The 18,367-nt window shown below is 42.5% G+C and overlaps 1 protein-coding gene across 2 annotated transcripts in view; it reads left to right on the forward strand.

Annotated features, from left to right (window-relative positions):
- The window catches only part of LOC139814762 (ankyrin repeat and SAM domain-containing protein 1A), a 47,106-nt gene that overhangs the window by 4,195 nt on the left and 24,544 nt on the right, over positions 1 to 18,367 (forward strand). Inside the window, exons 2-11 of one of the 2 annotated variants that reach the window (XM_071781243.1) lie at positions 3,949 to 4,029; positions 4,168 to 4,324; positions 4,584 to 4,729; positions 4,903 to 5,025; positions 7,704 to 7,930; positions 8,492 to 8,708; positions 10,588 to 10,800; positions 11,195 to 11,465; positions 11,677 to 12,363; positions 15,656 to 15,830. In XM_071781243.1, the coding sequence (XP_071637344.1) occupies positions 3,949 to 4,029; positions 4,168 to 4,324; positions 4,584 to 4,729; positions 4,903 to 5,025; positions 7,704 to 7,930; positions 8,492 to 8,708; positions 10,588 to 10,800; positions 11,195 to 11,465; positions 11,677 to 12,363; positions 15,656 to 15,830 (2,297 nt within the window). The remainder of the gene's footprint in view (positions 1 to 3,948; positions 4,030 to 4,167; positions 4,325 to 4,583; positions 4,730 to 4,902; positions 5,026 to 7,703; positions 7,931 to 8,491; positions 8,709 to 10,587; positions 10,801 to 11,194; positions 11,466 to 11,676; positions 12,364 to 15,655; positions 15,831 to 18,367) is intronic. The other variant, XM_071781244.1, reaches the window with a different exon arrangement.

An 18,367-nucleotide genomic window follows, 5' to 3' on the forward strand; every position in this document is an offset into this window, starting at 1 on the left:
GGCATAATTTGTACTATAAATGCAAGTGTTTCTTTTTTTTTCTTCACGGCACCTGTCGTCAAATATTTCCGAAGAAGGACATTTGGCTAGGTCAGCGCGTATCGTACCTCTCTTCTTTGCCGGAGGAAACTATCGATTGATGCCCCAGCACCCCTCACATGTATACACCCTCACAGCTTTCAGCTTCTCTCTCGCACGCTCGCTCCCTCTCCCTCTCTTTCCCATTTCAGCCCTCTCTGCCTCTCTCCTCTTCATCGCTTTCTCTTTTGCTCCTTCTCCCTCTCAGCCTAGTTTCCCTCTACGCTTTGCCTCCGGCATAAGGGTGCGTTCGCGCGCTAGGCACTCACGTTCATGCAGTCGAAAAGAGCTCTACCAAGCTCCGTTTATCCGTCCACGTTTTATATTTCTAATCCTACCCTTAAGATGTTTACGGAAGTTCCATTAATATTATGGTAGAGCGCGAGTATGTCCCTCGTCGTATCATTCATTCATTACATAAATATTATTTCCGATCCTTTCTAAATATTTATAGCGATAACAAAACATTAAGATTCATGAAATCATTTTTTGATTTGTTTTAAAACAGTATTATATTTATTCATATTCTAGTTTATGTAATTTTATGTTTACATCCATCAAGTGTTTTTAATGCACTCAAAATTACTTATTCACTTATCTCAGCATTACTTATTCAAGTTTATAATTTTTAACTTATTCAATATTTTTCATTATTTATTCAATCTTTATCCTGAATGATTAACTAGCTGAAGATGTTGCTCATCAATATCATAGTTACCCTGTTTAGCCAAGCCTATATTTTCCTTTTTTTTCGGAATTGGAAAGGAACAATAGCTACGATTATTAACGCTGCTGGAAGCTGACCCACGATGGCCATTTCGATCGCGCAACTTCTTGATTAAAATCAACAAGAAATTACCATTATACGGTGTCCGACAGACGGCCCTTCCACCAATGATCGCGTCCTCCCCTCTGTATCTCTCTCTTGCCCCCTCATCTCATTCGTAATGTTCAGCGACGACGGGGGTACCGGACGATGTCCTTTTTGCAGACAATCTTCAGGGTTTAATTAAGGAACTTGGAAGAGCGGATGAACTCAATGAATGGGGCGGACGAAAAGTGAAAGGGCGACGCTGGGAGAACAGAGAGGGGCGGAGGGGCAGAAAAAGAGAGTCAAAATGTTCTTTACTAACCAGGATCGTAGCACGCGAACGCTTCTCTCGGTCATTCCATGGTATATGTGCAACTTTGCGCGTGCACGTGTGCGGAAACGCGCACGCATGACTGCACAACGCGTTCGTGTACACGGCTTTAAGAATTGTGTGCACCACCCTCGTTGTAGTCGGGAGAGTCGGGACGTGGAAAACAAACACCCATCCCCGGCTCGACGATCGAAAGAGAAGGCAAAATAAAGAAAGACGTCGTTATGGGAAGACAGAAAGAGAGAGAGAAAGATAAAGAGGAAGACAAGTTGTCGAGCAATCGAGCATACGAAGTCTAAAGCTTACAAATTACACCGTAAGCGCAAGAAAACAAAGAAAAAAAATAAAAGCAAGAAAAATACGTCGTTAGTAAAATCGATCATTAAAAATTTATTTTGCGAGAAGCTTGAAAGCTATCACTTTTTTTTTTAACACCGACGATGCTCGTTAACACTTGTTTTCATACCACACGATTTCCATTTTTGTTTGAGCGGTGCATACGTTTTGCCATGCCCCTGTAATATCGCTCTTATGCGATACAATTTTCTTTTTGATCTCTGTTACAATGGCATAAGAGTTCCTCGAGGAGGCGAAGGGGAGTATGCTCGGAGCTTTTTACGCCGATCGTCGCGTGCCGCCTACGGAAAGTCAGCGATTTAGAGTGCGTGTATCCGAGGGGTTAATGACGACGTTAGTTAATGACGGCGTGCTTTGATGTGCCGCTCGTATACTGGAAAAAAGTCTCCCGCTTACGTAATTGTTTTGTAAACTGAGCGCGATGCTTTGACGGGAACGTCACGTGGGCGTGGGATTAAAATGTGTGTATATACGCTCTTTTAACGAGGGAAAAGTTCCTGGCATTTCCTCGCGCGAGTTTGTGATCGATAATGGATTCCAAGCGATTTAGATTGCTTGGAACTAATACGATCGTATATAATCAGTGATTTAATTATAAGTTGTCTTTTGAATCGAAATCGGTTGCTCGCTCGTTCTCTGCGGAACTTAATTGTCTCACGTAAATCGAATGAATATATTTTGCTATATGTATGTGCATTATAGCATCTATTATGTATTAAAGGTCATTCACATAAATTTCTGATATCCGATTTATCTTCTAGATGATAGAAGATGCAATGTATACATATATATTTGTGCGCTTCAATCCTCATATCGAAGATATATAAGAGCTGCGCAAATACCGTGCTCGAGTTGTGGCATTTATTAGTCGCCTAATGTCAATATTATGCTGTCTAATAACATTTCTCATTAAGATGTACTTTGATGCGAATATACATGCATAGTATACTACAAAAAGAGTCGATCATGCATTGTACAGATTGTGAATTATTTTATTTTCTCAAGATATGCCGCGTCGCAATATTATCAAATACATATGTCAATTACCGAAGTATTACCCTTTTTCTCGCAATCATTTCTTAAACTGACGCTTCTAACGCTTATGATGTTTTAATCGTTACCTACGAACGCGATGAGAATATAATGAGCAATGTATTTACTAGGTTAATTAGGTGTTGGCAATAAACTTACTGTTACGTGTCCAGCATTACAACAACACTACGTCGGGGATGACTATGTCGGTTAGGCAATAATATCGCACTTACAGCACGTACAATTGTCGGAACTTTATTACTGTGAAATGAAAACATTAATTGCGGCTTTTCATGTTGATCCATTACCGCGCGTAAATGCTCGGGTTCATGTCGCCAATAGATTCCTCATTACGGACTTTCAAAAGAATTTGATCTCGATTATGCGCTTAATTTTCTTTTTCACGGCGACTTAGTCTCGCCTGCCCTCGTGCATTTCGCAAAAATAAAAAATAAAAAAAAGAATTCACTTTTATACAAACTTTATTCGAATCTTTTTTCGAATATTCTCGAAATCCAGTCAATTCAAGCGCCTTTGAACGCGGATACTCGACGCTTCGAGGACGGTTGAATAGCCGCCGGCTTTCCTCCCCCTTCGTTCCTCTAATCAAATCCACTTGGAGAGAGACGGGATAACGAGAAATTCCTCTATCGGCAAAGCGTTGCAGGAATATCTGGATATCCGATTCAATAAAAGGAAGCAGAAGAGGTGGCGAGGGCGGGAGTCATAAGTCGCCGAAGAGGAGCACCGCTATATAGCGCGCTCTCTCCTCTCTTTCCCCTTTTTCCCGAGGGTGCCGTCGTTTACACGGTGTTTGCGGGGGCGCGACATTTATCTCCGCGCGAGCGCAACAAAGGCACATAATGAGAACATGTGTTGGACGCAGGAAGCTTCATTAGCGAGTCTGTTCCTTTTCACGCGGCGCATTATGTCATCTAACCGTCTGCGATGCGCGGATGTACCGAGATACGCCGCGAGTCCACGCCGCCAGTCCGTGCACTCTCTTCGAATCACGAATATTAGAAATAGAACCAAGAAATACAGCGTTTGACTCGGCACCGAGTCATCAATAGCTTTTGAGATAAAAATGATACAAAAATTTAATTCTTGGCAAATTAAACTTAGCGAATTGTCCTATAAGATTATCGCGTAGGGAGAGTTGAAGTATTTTATTTTCGATCCTATCTGGCATTTCTTTGCTAAAGTTAATTCTTGTGACTTAGCATTCAACACCTATAAAACCAAATTTTAAAAATCCAGCACAATAATTTATATTTATTGTAAAAATTTTAATTTATCGATGTTCTGTCGTACGATTGAACGATTATTTTATTTGCAGTTTACGTCGAGGGCCAGGTGCTAATGTGCAAGACGCCAGTGGATATTCAGCTCTTCACCATGCAGCCCTGAATGGGCATAGGTAAAATATGCGTTTAAATACCTTTTAAAAATGCTTTAGTATTTCTACTTTGTTAAAATTTTTATGTTCTTCCCTTTATCGAATTTAAAAAAAAATGACCATATCTTCTCTAACATTTCCTAAAACATTTATTTGCAGAGACGTGGTCAGATTGCTGCTCCAATATGAGGCTTCCACCAATGTTGTCGACGCTAAAGGTTCCTCGCCGCTTCATTTGGCAGCTTGGGCTGGGGACGCGGAAATTGTACGATTAATTCTCAATCAAGGCCCATCGGTACCAAAAGTGAATCTTGCGGTTAGTACCATAATGTTGATTTTATGAAAATTGTGTGACAATACAAACGCGTAAAATGACTTTAGGATGCATTTCAAGATTTTGTGGCACTCTCAGAATATGTTTTAAAGTATCTTCTCATTGAAATAATGTAAGAAATTTATTTTATGAATGTCAAAAGTAATATTTACTCCGTTAAGTGGAAATAGCTTCGATAAATGTCGCAAATCAATATGCAATATTTAGTTTAAAAAAAAAACTAAATATTATTTGGTTACAGACAAAGGATAACGAGACTGCATTGCATTGTGCCGCGCAGTACGGGCACACGGAAGTGGTGGCACAGCTGTTGCAATACGGATGCGACCCTAGTATCCGCAACAGCCGCGGAGAATCCGCGCTCGACCTCGCTGCGCAATATGGCAGGTAAATCGCGCACATACGAATATATCTTTTTCAGCGACTCAACCACATATTTTTTCGTATACGCACTTCACATGATATTTGCGGATATTAAATTTTTCAATCGATATTATCGCTTCGATCGGAGCAGGCTATAATATATCACCGATGTAAAGTAATCGTGGCGTTTCTTACAGATTGGAAACTGTGGAGTTACTCGTGCGAACGCATCCTGAATTAATCGAATCGCTTCGTAATTCTTCCTCATCTCTGATCTTCCCGCATACACCATTGCATTTAGCTTCACGCAATGGCCACAGGTAAGAGTTAATTTACTTGGCGTATTTGAAAAAGAGTATAATTTATAATCGCTAGAAAGCGATAATAATTAATTATTTAATGATACTGAGATATCATGTATTTTGAAAATGTGTAGTTGCCTTATTTTCCCTTTTTATCTCGTACGAATCGATTTAGCGGTTTTAATTATATTCCGATGAAGCACGTACAATGCCAATTTACCATCACATGTGCGGGTATTTTTGTTTATCTAAGGACCGCATATCGCTTCTTCCCGCGAAATGGTCACGCTAATTATTGGATAATGCGCAACGTGTATTGTGTTCGAGTACAACAATGGATTCGTTCGAGCTAACCATAACGATGTCGAGCCATTTGCAGTGCTGGCCATTAGAGCCAATCAGAGAGCACCGCGTTGCGTAATCCCGTCGAATGCGATATATGCGTCCTACGACTGGCATGATCCGATCCAACCCTCTACTGGTTACACGTCCCATATTACCGTCCCGTCGATTGCCCTCTCGTCCCTCCTCGAGCCACGCGAATGCGTCCGATCGCATCACACCGGCAGCCGCTCTGTCCATCCGTGCGGATTGCTGACCGCCTCCCGATTACGAGAATCGTATTAATCACTGCCGCCGAAACGTATCGACCTATATTAATCGTGATGGCAGCAACGGCAAAATACTATTTGCGTCTCAAAAATATGTTGGTTTCTCGCATCACGCTGTTTATTATATCGAGATATCATATCATTGCACACACATAATGATACAATGACTAATAAGTCATCGATATTAAATTGGAGTGGAAAAATCTTCTATGTGGAATAAATAATGTCATAATCATAACCATGTATCTTGTGTAATATTATTCAATTAACTGAACCGCGTAATGGGGTGACAAAGAAAGGAGCGGATAATCGATTACGTCGAACCCACATGATCAGATGGCGAAAAACTATAACTGCTATATTTCTTCGATAATCGTGAAAAATCCTTTGGTATCTTAGAATCGCGATGGCAAATATCATTTCGGTATCACACGCTGTAACATCTCTGTTATCTGGTCGTTTCGCATTTAAAATTTGGTGTCGAGCGATATACGTTCTCGTTTAACAGGGCGATGCTAGTCCGTAATCCCGCTGTGAGCTTTTTTGTATAATCGACGCCACGGAGACGAGAGCGGTGGACAGCGAGGAGATGCATGATCGTAACAGTCCGGTTGGCAGTCGAATCGAATCGTGAATCGCCGCGAAACGGCAGTCACATTGTAATCGGGTATAACGCCGGTTTTTCTATGCAGCCTCGCAGCCGGTAATCGCTTTAACCGGCGTTTGCCGCTTATAATGCGATCGTATCGCGATATACAGTCCGGCGGCTGCATTTTCCGTCGATTCCAGCGCGCGAGGGTGCAGCAGAATTGGCCGGGGGGATGCTGTTGGTGTGGGGGTGGGCGTGAGAGAGAGAGCGTGCGGAACGTGACATTTTATCGCTCGAATTTTGGTTAAATAACGGCGCGCGAGACGTTTGCGCCTGTACGAGTGCGAACGCGTACGCACGAGCTGTTTGGGCGTTTGGGCTAGATCAGCGTTTCTCAAACTGCAGCTACAAAAAAAAAAAACGCCACGAGGGATGAGAAAAGTATCAGTGCATCGATAAAAGTCCATGTACATCTATTTACGTCCACAATTGATCGCGGATTGCGTGAATTTATATACGCATATCTATGCAATCATCAAATATCAATAATGTTAAAGTAGTGTATAATAAAATCATATTCTTATATCTTATATTCCTGCTATATTTTACACGGCATTTAGCTAATATATTCTTAACTATTTAAATTCCCTCTGTCCACTTTGGATCAATCTGTGGAATGTGTCAGAAGATTTCGATATCGCAAAGTTTGAGAGTCTCTGAGGTAGATGTACGCGCGCACGCGAGCACGTACACGGGAGAGGGGTTGCGTACATTGCGACGGTCGAGCTCACGCACGCGTTTCACGCGCGCACCACGATATTTAGTGGATCTACCAGTGTGGCTATATGGGGCTAGAACAGGAGGGGGTTGGGGGGGAAGGGACTGTGTGATGGCAGAGAGGGATCAGTTTGGGGGAGGCGGACGCGGAGTAATGTCTATTATCGGATTCAATATCGATGCTCTCGGTAAGCCAGTATACAAATACCCCTATGCTACGGTAATAACAACATAGGTGCATGCGAATCCGATCTTCAGCCGCCAATCCTATATGCGACGGACGGCTGCGGTCACCGCAGTCGGTACACGGCCCATCCGATAGAAGGAAGGTAAAATCTGTGTTTCAATTAGGCGCCGATGGCAAATGCATCTCTGATAGTCTTAATGGCCTGTCGATGGATGGCAGTCGCGGGAGAAGCTTCGAGGTCGCTTAAATCCCCGAAGCTCTGGTTTCCCGCTCGAGATTTATTGTGAAATCCACATGTTATAGTCGACAATTTGTTATTTTTTTCCTAATACTTTTTAAGCTGGACTTTATTTTCTTATTTTTTGCGTAAAAAGCATAACAAAATGCGAAGCTACTCAAAACGCAATCTCTCTTTACACAAACGCGGTACACGTAGCAACTTTGAATAATTGCAAATTTTACGAGCCCGTTACATTTGTTATTTGAAACGTGAAATAAAATGCAATGAAATGTTCGTTTAATTTTGTTGCAGAGCGGTCGTGGAGGTCCTCCTTGCCGCTGGAGTTGATGTCAATACGAGAACATCAGCAGGGACCGCGATGCACGAGGCCGCGCTCTGTGGCAAGATGGAAGTGGTACGGGCGCTTTTAGATCGCGGAGTGGATTTGGGCATTAGGGATTCTCGGCAAAACACGGTGCTTGATCTTCTGGGACAGTTTCCGCCGCATGTTACTCAAGATATCACAGCGGTGATAAAAAGTACGGCTGCATTTGCATGCATCTTATTTTCGTAGCATCACTAGCATATACATATATATTTATGTATGTGTGTATATATCGATTTACATATATATTATATATTTATGTATGTGTGTGTGTATATATACACATATGTAATTAGTGGAATTTCTGTTGAGAGAACGTACGTTTCTAGTTTACTGCAGCGTTTAATTAAATCGCTCTTAGCTACATATAAAGATTTGCGTGTATTTGCATAACGTTATATTAAGCACATGGAATTAATCCCGAAATCTGTTTCTGCACACATTACGTACGAATAGTGAAACAACACGTTTACAATTTTTATCGTTACAATTTACATCGTACAATAACAATGATCACGACAATTCTTACTTTTTAAATTGCTACATATTAGAAGTATTTAAAAAATTAATTTCGTATTTTTGCTAATTTATTTCCTTCTCATTCACCGCTCTGCAGCTACAACGCTGCAATTTCATTAGTTTTGTCTGAAAATATTTATAAGTATTTTTATACAGATGATTATTGTGTACAATTACAATTTCGATTTTGAAACAGGGCACCGGTCTTCCTCCGGTGTGGAAAGCGACGCCGATAGCGAGAACTTGCCGCCAATTCCGGTGCAGGGTGGCGACTCGTTGGGCAGCCCCTACGAAAATGTTCGTCCGGAGGATGATCTCTCCCCCGCGGAAGGAACGTCGCCTACTCAATGGCAGTTCTATCATAAGCCTCGGGACGACGATCGTCGCGTTTCCGGCACTTCCGTCATGTCCTTGTGAGTATTTTTCTTCACATTTATTGCATGTTGTGCGTTGCCATATTTTTTATAGCGTATTATATCAAATCTTTCCCCTATTTCCCCTCATTGATTTCTTCCTACTACGATGTCGTGATAGATAGTGATACATGTTTGTACAGAACATCTATAGTATAACTAATATATGTGTTCGTGTGATATTAGCAAGATATTAAAATTCGGCAGTAACCAAATAATTTACATCATCAGCGAAATATTATGAGAAAATTTATACACATATATATATAATTGATATAAGATAGCATAACGTACTATTTAAATATTTTGACGTATAAATATTTATTAGAACGTATTAAATGATATCTAGCAACGTACGTGTAATAATCAAAACTATTAACAAATAAATTACATTCATTTATTACACTTAACGCAAATTTTAATATATATCAAATGTTCACATACATATATTCTCACATATAATCATTCGAGAGGATTGAAACTTTGCAGGTAAAATATAGTGAAAACGTATCCCTCTATCACTCAGACCATCTTTATAGAGCTCCCTCGGAAAAAAAATAGAAAGCGCGATTGGATCGGGTAAGCGCGGAGGCTCGTAATATTTTGCAAAAAGGCTTCGTGCGCGCACAGCGGCTGCGGCTGTGCTTTAATATAGAAGATGTTGGACAAACAAAAGCGTAGACGTGGACGGAGCGCGGAGTGAATGAGTGAGTGCCGGCCAAGCACCAGGGATGATGACGGCTGGTGCTGGCGCTGCTGCCACCGTCGGTATCCGTAGGAGGTGGAGAAGGTTGTAGGTAGAGGTTCTCGAACCGAAAAGGGAACCTGGATATGGGGCGGCGCCAGGGGGGGTGAAACGCGAAGGTGGAGGAAGAGGTTGGAGGAGGTGGCACGGCCGCGTGTAGCCCCAGCGCGTTAAGCACCGCTTGGCTTGGTTTAATTTTCCTGATGTAGGCAGGCGAGATGGTGGGTCCGACCGCCTCGTTCGCCCCTAGGTCACCCCCGTTGCATCACCCCATTGGTACTCTGTGCCAGTGCTACCGCTCTAGCTGCTAAGCCCGACTGGTTGGCTCGTGGGGTACAGCGAGCGAGAGAGAGAAAGACGAAGACATAGAGTGATAGAGAGACGATGAAGGAAAACTCGGAGAGTAAGGGAGCGAACGAAGGAGAAAGAGGGATACGCAATATGTATACGTGTGGAAGAGGGAGAAGGGAGCGAGAGAACGCGTGGGAGCTCCCGTTGATGTTCCCGCACTTCTACCATCAATGTTTGACGTCGGTAGCCCCGGCTTGGCCGCCTCGAAATGAATCTATCACGTTAAACAATGTAAATGTTAGCCCGTCTCAGCATAAAACTAATAACCATTGCTCTCTCCCTCGTGGTACGAGCGCGTGGCCTCCGCCGACCCCCTCGGGGCCGCGAACTCCTCTTTCGCTTCTCTTTTCCGCGATCGTCGCGTTCGTTCCGTCCTCGTCGACGTGGCCTCATTAAAAAGTCGGCACTTGCCTGTGAATGTCTTTAACTGAACCATATTTTGTCAATGGGAGCAACTGTCTTTTCTATAGCGCGCATACGATTTACATTTACATCCTTATACATATAATGCGATCCTTACTCTTTGCTTTTGCGAATATTTTAATTTAAGCATTTCCGTTATTCGCGGAGCGATACGATTTAAATATTAAATAACATTAGCGTAATAAGATAGAACAATAAAACTCCGTCGAAACATTAAATTAAATTTTATTCAGTAAAGCATAGCTGTATAGCAGTTATTCTAGCTTGAACGATATACGAGATTATATGTTGCTTGGCTTTGGATGTGCGGTTAATTGTTGGTAATCGATAACGGTTGACGTACCGGGGTGCGCGTTTCAGTGAAGACGAGCAGTACGGGGACTCGGTGAACGGAGTACGGAGGGCCCTCCAGCAGACAGAGGACTCCGACCCCAGTTCCGTCTTCGACAGCGTCTTTATGTCCCTATCCGACACTCTCAACTCTATAAATACTCTCGAAAGTTCCGACCAAACTCCTGAAGATATACCACAAAACACTACCAAAAGAACACCATTACCATTCGACACTACACGGTAATGACACGCAAGCATTTTGCATCACATATAGTTGCATTAGAAACAACATGAATACTTCATAATATCGAATCAACGTTTTCGAAGGTAGTTTTGATTAGCGTAGTTTACATGCATGTACTCGGCTGTAGAACATTTTGAAAATTATTCACGCGTATTTTGATGTTGCTGCTAAAGAATACCGCATAATACTTTAGACAAATACAATTTCAAGATATGCTGTTAGCGCGCAAAATGTAACGGCGTGTAGACGTGAGAAATATTTGTATTTCTTGCTGATTAATCGAGCGGAAGCGTACGTTTCCGACATTCTCGATCTATCGAGTCGATTTATCATCGACCAATAATAGATAGCCGATTGGTTCCGCTGAAACCCCGAGTTTTGGTTGCACAGGGGCTCCGACAGCGGACTGTACCAAACTCCACCCGTGCCACGCGGCACAATGGAGGGTAGCTTCGTATCAGAGGACCTGTCCTTGACATTGCCCACGGGATACGGGGGCAGAGAGTCCGACCAATTGAGCGTATCGTCATCCTCGAGCGTCGGCGGACCGAGCCCACGGGACCGTCGTTGTTTGCCCAACGATTCCAGCACCGGGATTTACTTGCCAATGGCACCCCTGTCCAGCTCGCTACACAGCCCCGCTTCCAACAATAAAGTCTCGGTAAGGTCCCCGGTTTATCTAAGTTATGAAGAAATATTCGATGACATGAATATATGTTTTCGATTAAAATTAAAGAGATAAAATTGCCTTGCGCCCTTTCTCGAATTAATCGCGAATTAAATTTTTTGGGAATATTTGTGAATGTGACGACAATTTTCGGACGCGGAGATAATCCGCGAACGTGAAGAAATATTCGTTTCTTCTTCCGCAGCCGACACCGCCCAAGAAGCCGCCTAGACGAAATCTCTCGGTATCCCCGACGCACCTGCAAACGCAGATGTCTTTATCAGCCGACAGTTCGGTAGGGCCGAGCAATTACGAGTACTTGTTCTTGGCGCGCAGCGGTGCGCGAAGTCACATCGATCTTGAGCAGCTGCAGAAACGGCGCGATCAGCTGCGACACGTTACGCGAAGCGTGGACCAGTACGTGGAGATGAAATCGCGGCTGGTCGGGGCCGATGAGAAAGGCCGCGAGTCCGGGGTGGAGCCGGTAGCCATAACGTCCATCTACGAGAACCGGCCGGTCAAGATGCTGAATCCGCGTAGGAAATTACGTAGACACGCGTACGAGAACTACGAGCCGGAGAACAGCTCGTGCACCGACAAATCACCCTGCAGCGACGGCGACGCGGTGATCCAGGAGCAAACGTTCGTATCGAGCGCGTTTCTCACCCTGAGGTCTTCCCAGGAGAGTCTCCTCGATGAGAGGCGTGAGATAGCGGACGGGCAATCCGCGTCCGAGAGTCGCGAGGCCACTGACAAACGTCTCAAACGCGTGCAAATGATGCTGCCGACCAGCCCTACGCATTACGTTCAGCCGCCTACCCCCGATCATCCGCCGCCGTCCGCCATGCAAGCGGAAAAGTCCATCCACGAGCGTATTCGTCCGCTCAGCCAGGTAAGTGCTATCAGCGGCTATTACTCCACGCAGAGGCACCGGGTTGACGGATGTGTAATGCCTAAAAGATAGCGGGCAGTTAATAACAGGTCATTAGCAACGTGCAGTGGCTGATGATACGTGATAAGGTAAATGTACCAATGCCGGGACACTTAAGACCTATGTCTAGACATCTTTATCATTTTAGTTTTTTTTTTAATGAGTCACGAATTAAAATCAAAGATAAAAATATAATGCAAGAAAAATATTTTTATCTTTAATTCTTTGATTTTAATTCACGTTATAACTTATTTAAGAACTAAAATAAAAATCATAAATGTCCAGACATAGGTACGTGTCCAGGCATTGGTACATTTACCTTAATATCTTATTACGAGCTTCCGCAACAACGCAATTTTCAGGCGTGTTTATTAGATTATCGAAAGAAACGCGATGATTATCTTTTTCATATATAAAAATCGGTGCCATTTTTGTAAATAAAGCTGCTTTAGAAAATCATATTGACAAGTTGTGAATCAACGGATGGGTTCTCTTAAAGCGATTAACGTAATTTCCTATCCCCGCATTAACTCGTATACGTGCGTGTATGCAAAATTCTCGATTTCCCGTGAGAATTCCGCGGTTCGTTTCAAACGCAGTAGCAATTTCAAATGGGAGCGTTTCCGCGATTTGTCGCGCGGCACTCGGCGAAGCGTGCAACGGCGGTTCAATTTTGCATCCTCGGCTGCTGCTTGGAAGTACGGCAATCAGTAGACGTTTATACGTATGTACATACATCCGTCTCATATGTCTCGAGGAATACCGAGATATAGTCCCGCTAAAGACGCGTTAGATCGTGGAGACTCCGCGCGGAGAACGCGGGGGAGTTTAGAGCGCCGCCCGCGTTTAAGCCGCGCTCGTGACGTAAGAACTTGGCAACGTGCGCTCGTTAAGGGTTGCCATTAACGCTCTCACTTGACCTGGTGCCTTGGACAGTAGATAAGCAGTCGACGTCTTACCAGGTTACGTTTAATATACAAGCTGTGTTTGATCTGTGATGCGATTTACAAGGATTCGTCCCTCTGCCTCGCTCGGAGCCGCCGTCGCTGCTTTCGGCCTGCCTCGCTCGTTTGCTGTTGTTTGCGCGTCGCCCTATGATCGTTCTGCTGTGAGACCGACTACGTTCAATTCCCATCCACCGCGAATGGATATCCATAGCACATGACGCAGCTTCCAACGCACTCCTGCCTCCCCCTCCCTCTTCTTCTCTCTTCCACTTTCTCTCTCTCTCTCTCTCTCTCCCTCTCTCTCCCTCTTCCTCTCTCTTTGCTCTTTCCACGGTATCTCTCTGCCATCCACCCCAACTTCTCTCTACCGTTTCCTATATGCATTCGCAATCCGTGTCTTTCAGTCGGCTATACACGCTTGACGAAATATCACACAGTGAATATATCCAGAAAGGAGTCGGTGAATGCGGCGAAGACGGCGAACTCATGTGTACAGCCGGTGGTACCGTGTAACATCGCTTGCTTGGGAGATGATCGATGTCTTCATCATGCAAATCGTCTATTTGATAGACATGGATACCTTCTTCTCGTAACATGCTTCATATATCCTTTCTGGTATTCGATGAGTTATAAATCCCTTCACTCCCCATTGGACGATCAGGCGATTCCTACACATTTCCGGATTCGAAATTTAAATAAGATCCAAAGATCCGAGTCACGAGATCAAACAAGTACGTATTGGAAATTCCAATCAACGAGATATCTCGAGGAAGAGCTATTGAGGGTTAACTTGATATCGGTAATATCGCACAATTTACACGACTAATACCGCAACGTTCGTCGGTTGACTCGCGATAGTATCCGAGTAGCGTATTCTCAATTCGTTGAGCAGCTGATATGATTCGATGATGGAGATCGAACGCCATTACGGCAGCCGAAGACAGCGTGCTCGGCACACGGAGGCAGAGGGTCTCCGCGAACCTGTCGGAGGAAGGACGAAGAGATGGGAGAACCCTCTATGGATGGTTGCTTCTCACCCGTCAACTTCCGCGAATCCAGTAGAGCGGCAGAATGCAAGACGCCGACACCCTTTGAATAATGAAGCCCTCGGCTTCTATGCCTGTCTGACTTCGCCTCGCGAACGCTCGTTCTCCGTTGCCGTTAGGAGAGAGAGAAATTCACGAATTTGTAGCGACGGTTTCCGGCCGTCTCCTCGAGACGCTCGCTCTCGGCGTTTTACAGATGATACCGCGGAGCGTCTGTCGGGCCTCTGACGTCAAATTTTAATTGCGTTAGAGCCTTTCTAGAACGCGCGATGAAATAGCAGCTCGCCGTTTCGTGCAGTTTGCACTTAGTAAATCAAAACGCGAGGTCTCTTTGAGTGGCGTAACGCAATTTTCGGTGGTTTAATACGCCTCGCCGTTAAACATAAATGACGTTACGTTGACCGCGTTGGTTATAGCTTATTATTAATATAACGTAATATGTAAAAATACATATAAAAATACACATATGTAATTAATCGTAAATCTGTACAAACTATACTAAGTTGTAACTTTAATTATTATCAGTATTAAGGTTATTCACACACATCTTCAGTTATTCATCTTTCATTTTTCAGAATAAAAATAATTTTTGATGTAGATATAAAATAATTCCTATGTAAACTACATCGCAATATTTGCAGCAATAATTCGTTGCGGATCATAAAATTCAAGAATGCTGGAAAAATCGTATTATATTTGTCATTTATGACTCGCCGTCAGCGGAATCGAAAGAATTAATGTCAAAAGGTATAGATTTTTATTCGAATAAATAAATATGCTTTAGGTTGACCACGCGTATTTATTTTCCCTCCGATTTACATGGCATATTTTTCGCGTGCCTGCACGCAAACGTTTCGTTTCAATAAATTTTCATCGCGATAGGATTGGCTTCATTTTTCCATCGTGTGATTTGCCGCGGCTCGACGCGACGCGACGCGACGCGACGCGACGCGGCTCACAGGGGAATTTTTATATCGACTGTAAATATCCGTGTATAAAATACGAATGTTGACAATTTCGTGATAACGGCGATATATGTCCAGAGTAATAGTGGTCGCGGGCAAATTGTAAAACGCAACTGCCATAAATCCAACAACATGATCAGCATCCGAGTTTTTCACAGCAGATATTGAAGGCTTGGAAAATCGAAGCGTCGAAAATGTGCCCTTTCCCGCAGTATTTCCCTGCAATATTTGTAGCGTGTACTTTAGGCGGGAGGGAATCTCGCTTCTTCTTCAAATGGCGCTGATTTGTCAATAGGTGTACAAGCGAAGATCCCGCGACATGGAAACGGAAACGGACGAAGATCTGCTGCAATTTCCCACCGGTGGATCACTCAACGCGTCAAGCGGTTCGCTGTCCAGCGTATCGCTGTCCGACAAGAGCATGTCCACGGACAATGTCGAGGAATACTTCGGCGACGTGCCGTTCGCAGGTAAACAGCAACGCACGCTTGGCTGCACCGCATGACGCTTCTTTCTGCCCACGTGTACATGCATAACCGTTGTGTTACGTTTCTGTCTTTTTACCGTCTGTCTGAAACACCGCTAACGCGACGATTGGGACGTTTCTTGGGACATGCACTCTAAAAGCAAGTCTCTCGACTCTTTTCCCGTTTAATTACGCAATGTATTGTTGAACTCGTACTGCATTGGTGAAAACGGGGCAGGAAGCTACGAGGCGAGTTGTACATATGTATAGTGTCACCTAAAGGTGATGGTGTTGATGCTGAAATAATTTTATGTATTCAATTTTATGTATTAAATTACTTTCATCCCCCGTCTGTTATCGATATTAACATTTACATATTTGTGGCGTTCGTGTAACAGCACAGTATATATTTATATCACGACCCGGAAGGTTTGACAAATGGATGTAATAACGTCATGAAGACATAAATCGGTACTATTTTTATCCTTTTCACTATTTTTGCTTTCATTTCCTTATCGGTATATAGATATAAAAGAGAGAGAGAGAGAGAGATTGGAGCATTGCAACACAGATCTTATTCTTACTCGTGTAATAAACTAATAAAATATACCTTAGGAGCAGCTGGTCTGCGTAACAATATCTAGAAGATATATTTTAAAGCAATTGTGTGTGTGTATATATGTATATACACATTGTTTGCAATTAAAATTTATTTCCATAATAACTTGGTATATGTAACTGATTACCTAAGTTCGCAAATAAGATTGTTTTGCATCGTCGGAGAAATTGAGATAAAGAGGACTTCGTAAAAGACGTAATACTTTGCATATTATGCACAAACTATAAAGTATTAGAGTTATTTGTGTACCTGCCCGCGATATTTAATCCAATACAAGTGATATTTATATTTTTATTACCCATTTTAAGGAGTATTCTATCGTACACTCGCCCTTTTGTAATGCCGTACCACAAAACGAACCTTCCGAGTCTGCTCCCGAAAGAACAGATAAATCACACGGGGTGGTTTTCTCCCCCCCCCTCACCCCCACAAAAGAAAACGTTCTGTACAGTGTGCGACGTAGATCTTCTTTGGCTTGATCGAGCCGGACGTACTTTAGCGTCAGGAACACCGAAAAAGAAGTCCGAATTTTCGTCGGTCGTGTTTCGGCAGTTCGGAAGTAGTTCTACGTATAGTGGTCCATTTTAATCGAAATTCGCTCTATATCTTTCTTTGATTTTGGGCGGCGTCGATATGGAATACGGATCGGCGCCGCGGCGCATCTATGTTCCCCCGAAACGCGGCCCCGGTTTTCCTACGGTAATAAAATCTGTCGGTTCTGGATTTCAATCTTTGCCGACGCAAAGCGAAAGACGTGCCGCGCAAGCACAATCGTTGTAACAAAAAGCTAACGATCCGAGTTCGTTATTCGGGCTAGCTCGGTGCTCCCTGTTATCGATAGTTATTCCCGGTTAATCTAATGGATTAGGCGAAGTCCTTCGTAGCGAATGATAGAAATCTCGAAAACAGAGTGTTCATCGTATAGAAATGTTAGAAATATTAGGAATTTTACGCATGTTACGATTAGAGAGACATAAATAGTTCCTTAGATTGTATACTTATTACAAATAGCATAGCATTGCGATGTATACATATCGATAGTCGCTTTATTACATATCTTCACTTTCATCTTCGCCTCAATATGTCAACGATGTATGCGGGACAAATCAGATTTCGATTGCGTTATATATTACTTGATATAGGTAGTAAATACATAGCTAGTCTATTAGAGAATCGTCCGCATAAATAAAATCTTTCTCTGGAAATATTTAATATAATTCCAATAATTAATTACATGCACAAACATTATGTACGACCTTGTACATTTATCTCGCGTTATTAGAATTTAATGAAATTAAATTATTTTATAACGTTTTATTTTGTATATAATGCGCCTGGTAGTTGATATTTCACGATATTTAATATTTATATGAGATATACAACATTTGCATGTCGAATGTGCAATTTAATGCAGCAAGGTAATTGTAAGAAAGGCTATAAATGCTATAAAAGCTGAGAGAGAAACTGAGATTAAGGATTCAAAAGACTGGAAATTATATCGCAGAGAAGAGAGTTTTTTGTTATGTTTTCTAATTAAAATTATATAAATATATATTTAAAAAAAAGATATTCTATAGATATTTATATATAGTAAATTGTTTATATATATATATATATTGTAGGTTCGGATTACCATGTATTTTTATTGAGTCATATAGATATTAGAGATATATCTGATTTTGATATTTCTTTTTTTTAATATTAAGTATATCCGGCATGTATTAATGTCTATAACATTGCTAGAATACTGAACTGAATAGTATGTCTTCTTCCCACACAATTAAATGGCATATCTTACGATAATAACATTAATACTAAATATCAACAATTACATAATTTTTATCTTTATTATATACATATTAATTGATATGCATGCAGCATACACGGTTATATATTTATTCACTCCAAGCGTAATAATTGCG

Source organism: Temnothorax longispinosus, chromosome 6 (assembly GCF_030848805.1).
Source record: "Temnothorax longispinosus isolate EJ_2023e chromosome 6, Tlon_JGU_v1, whole genome shotgun sequence".
Classification (NCBI taxonomy): domain Eukaryota; kingdom Metazoa; phylum Arthropoda; class Insecta; order Hymenoptera; family Formicidae; genus Temnothorax; species Temnothorax longispinosus.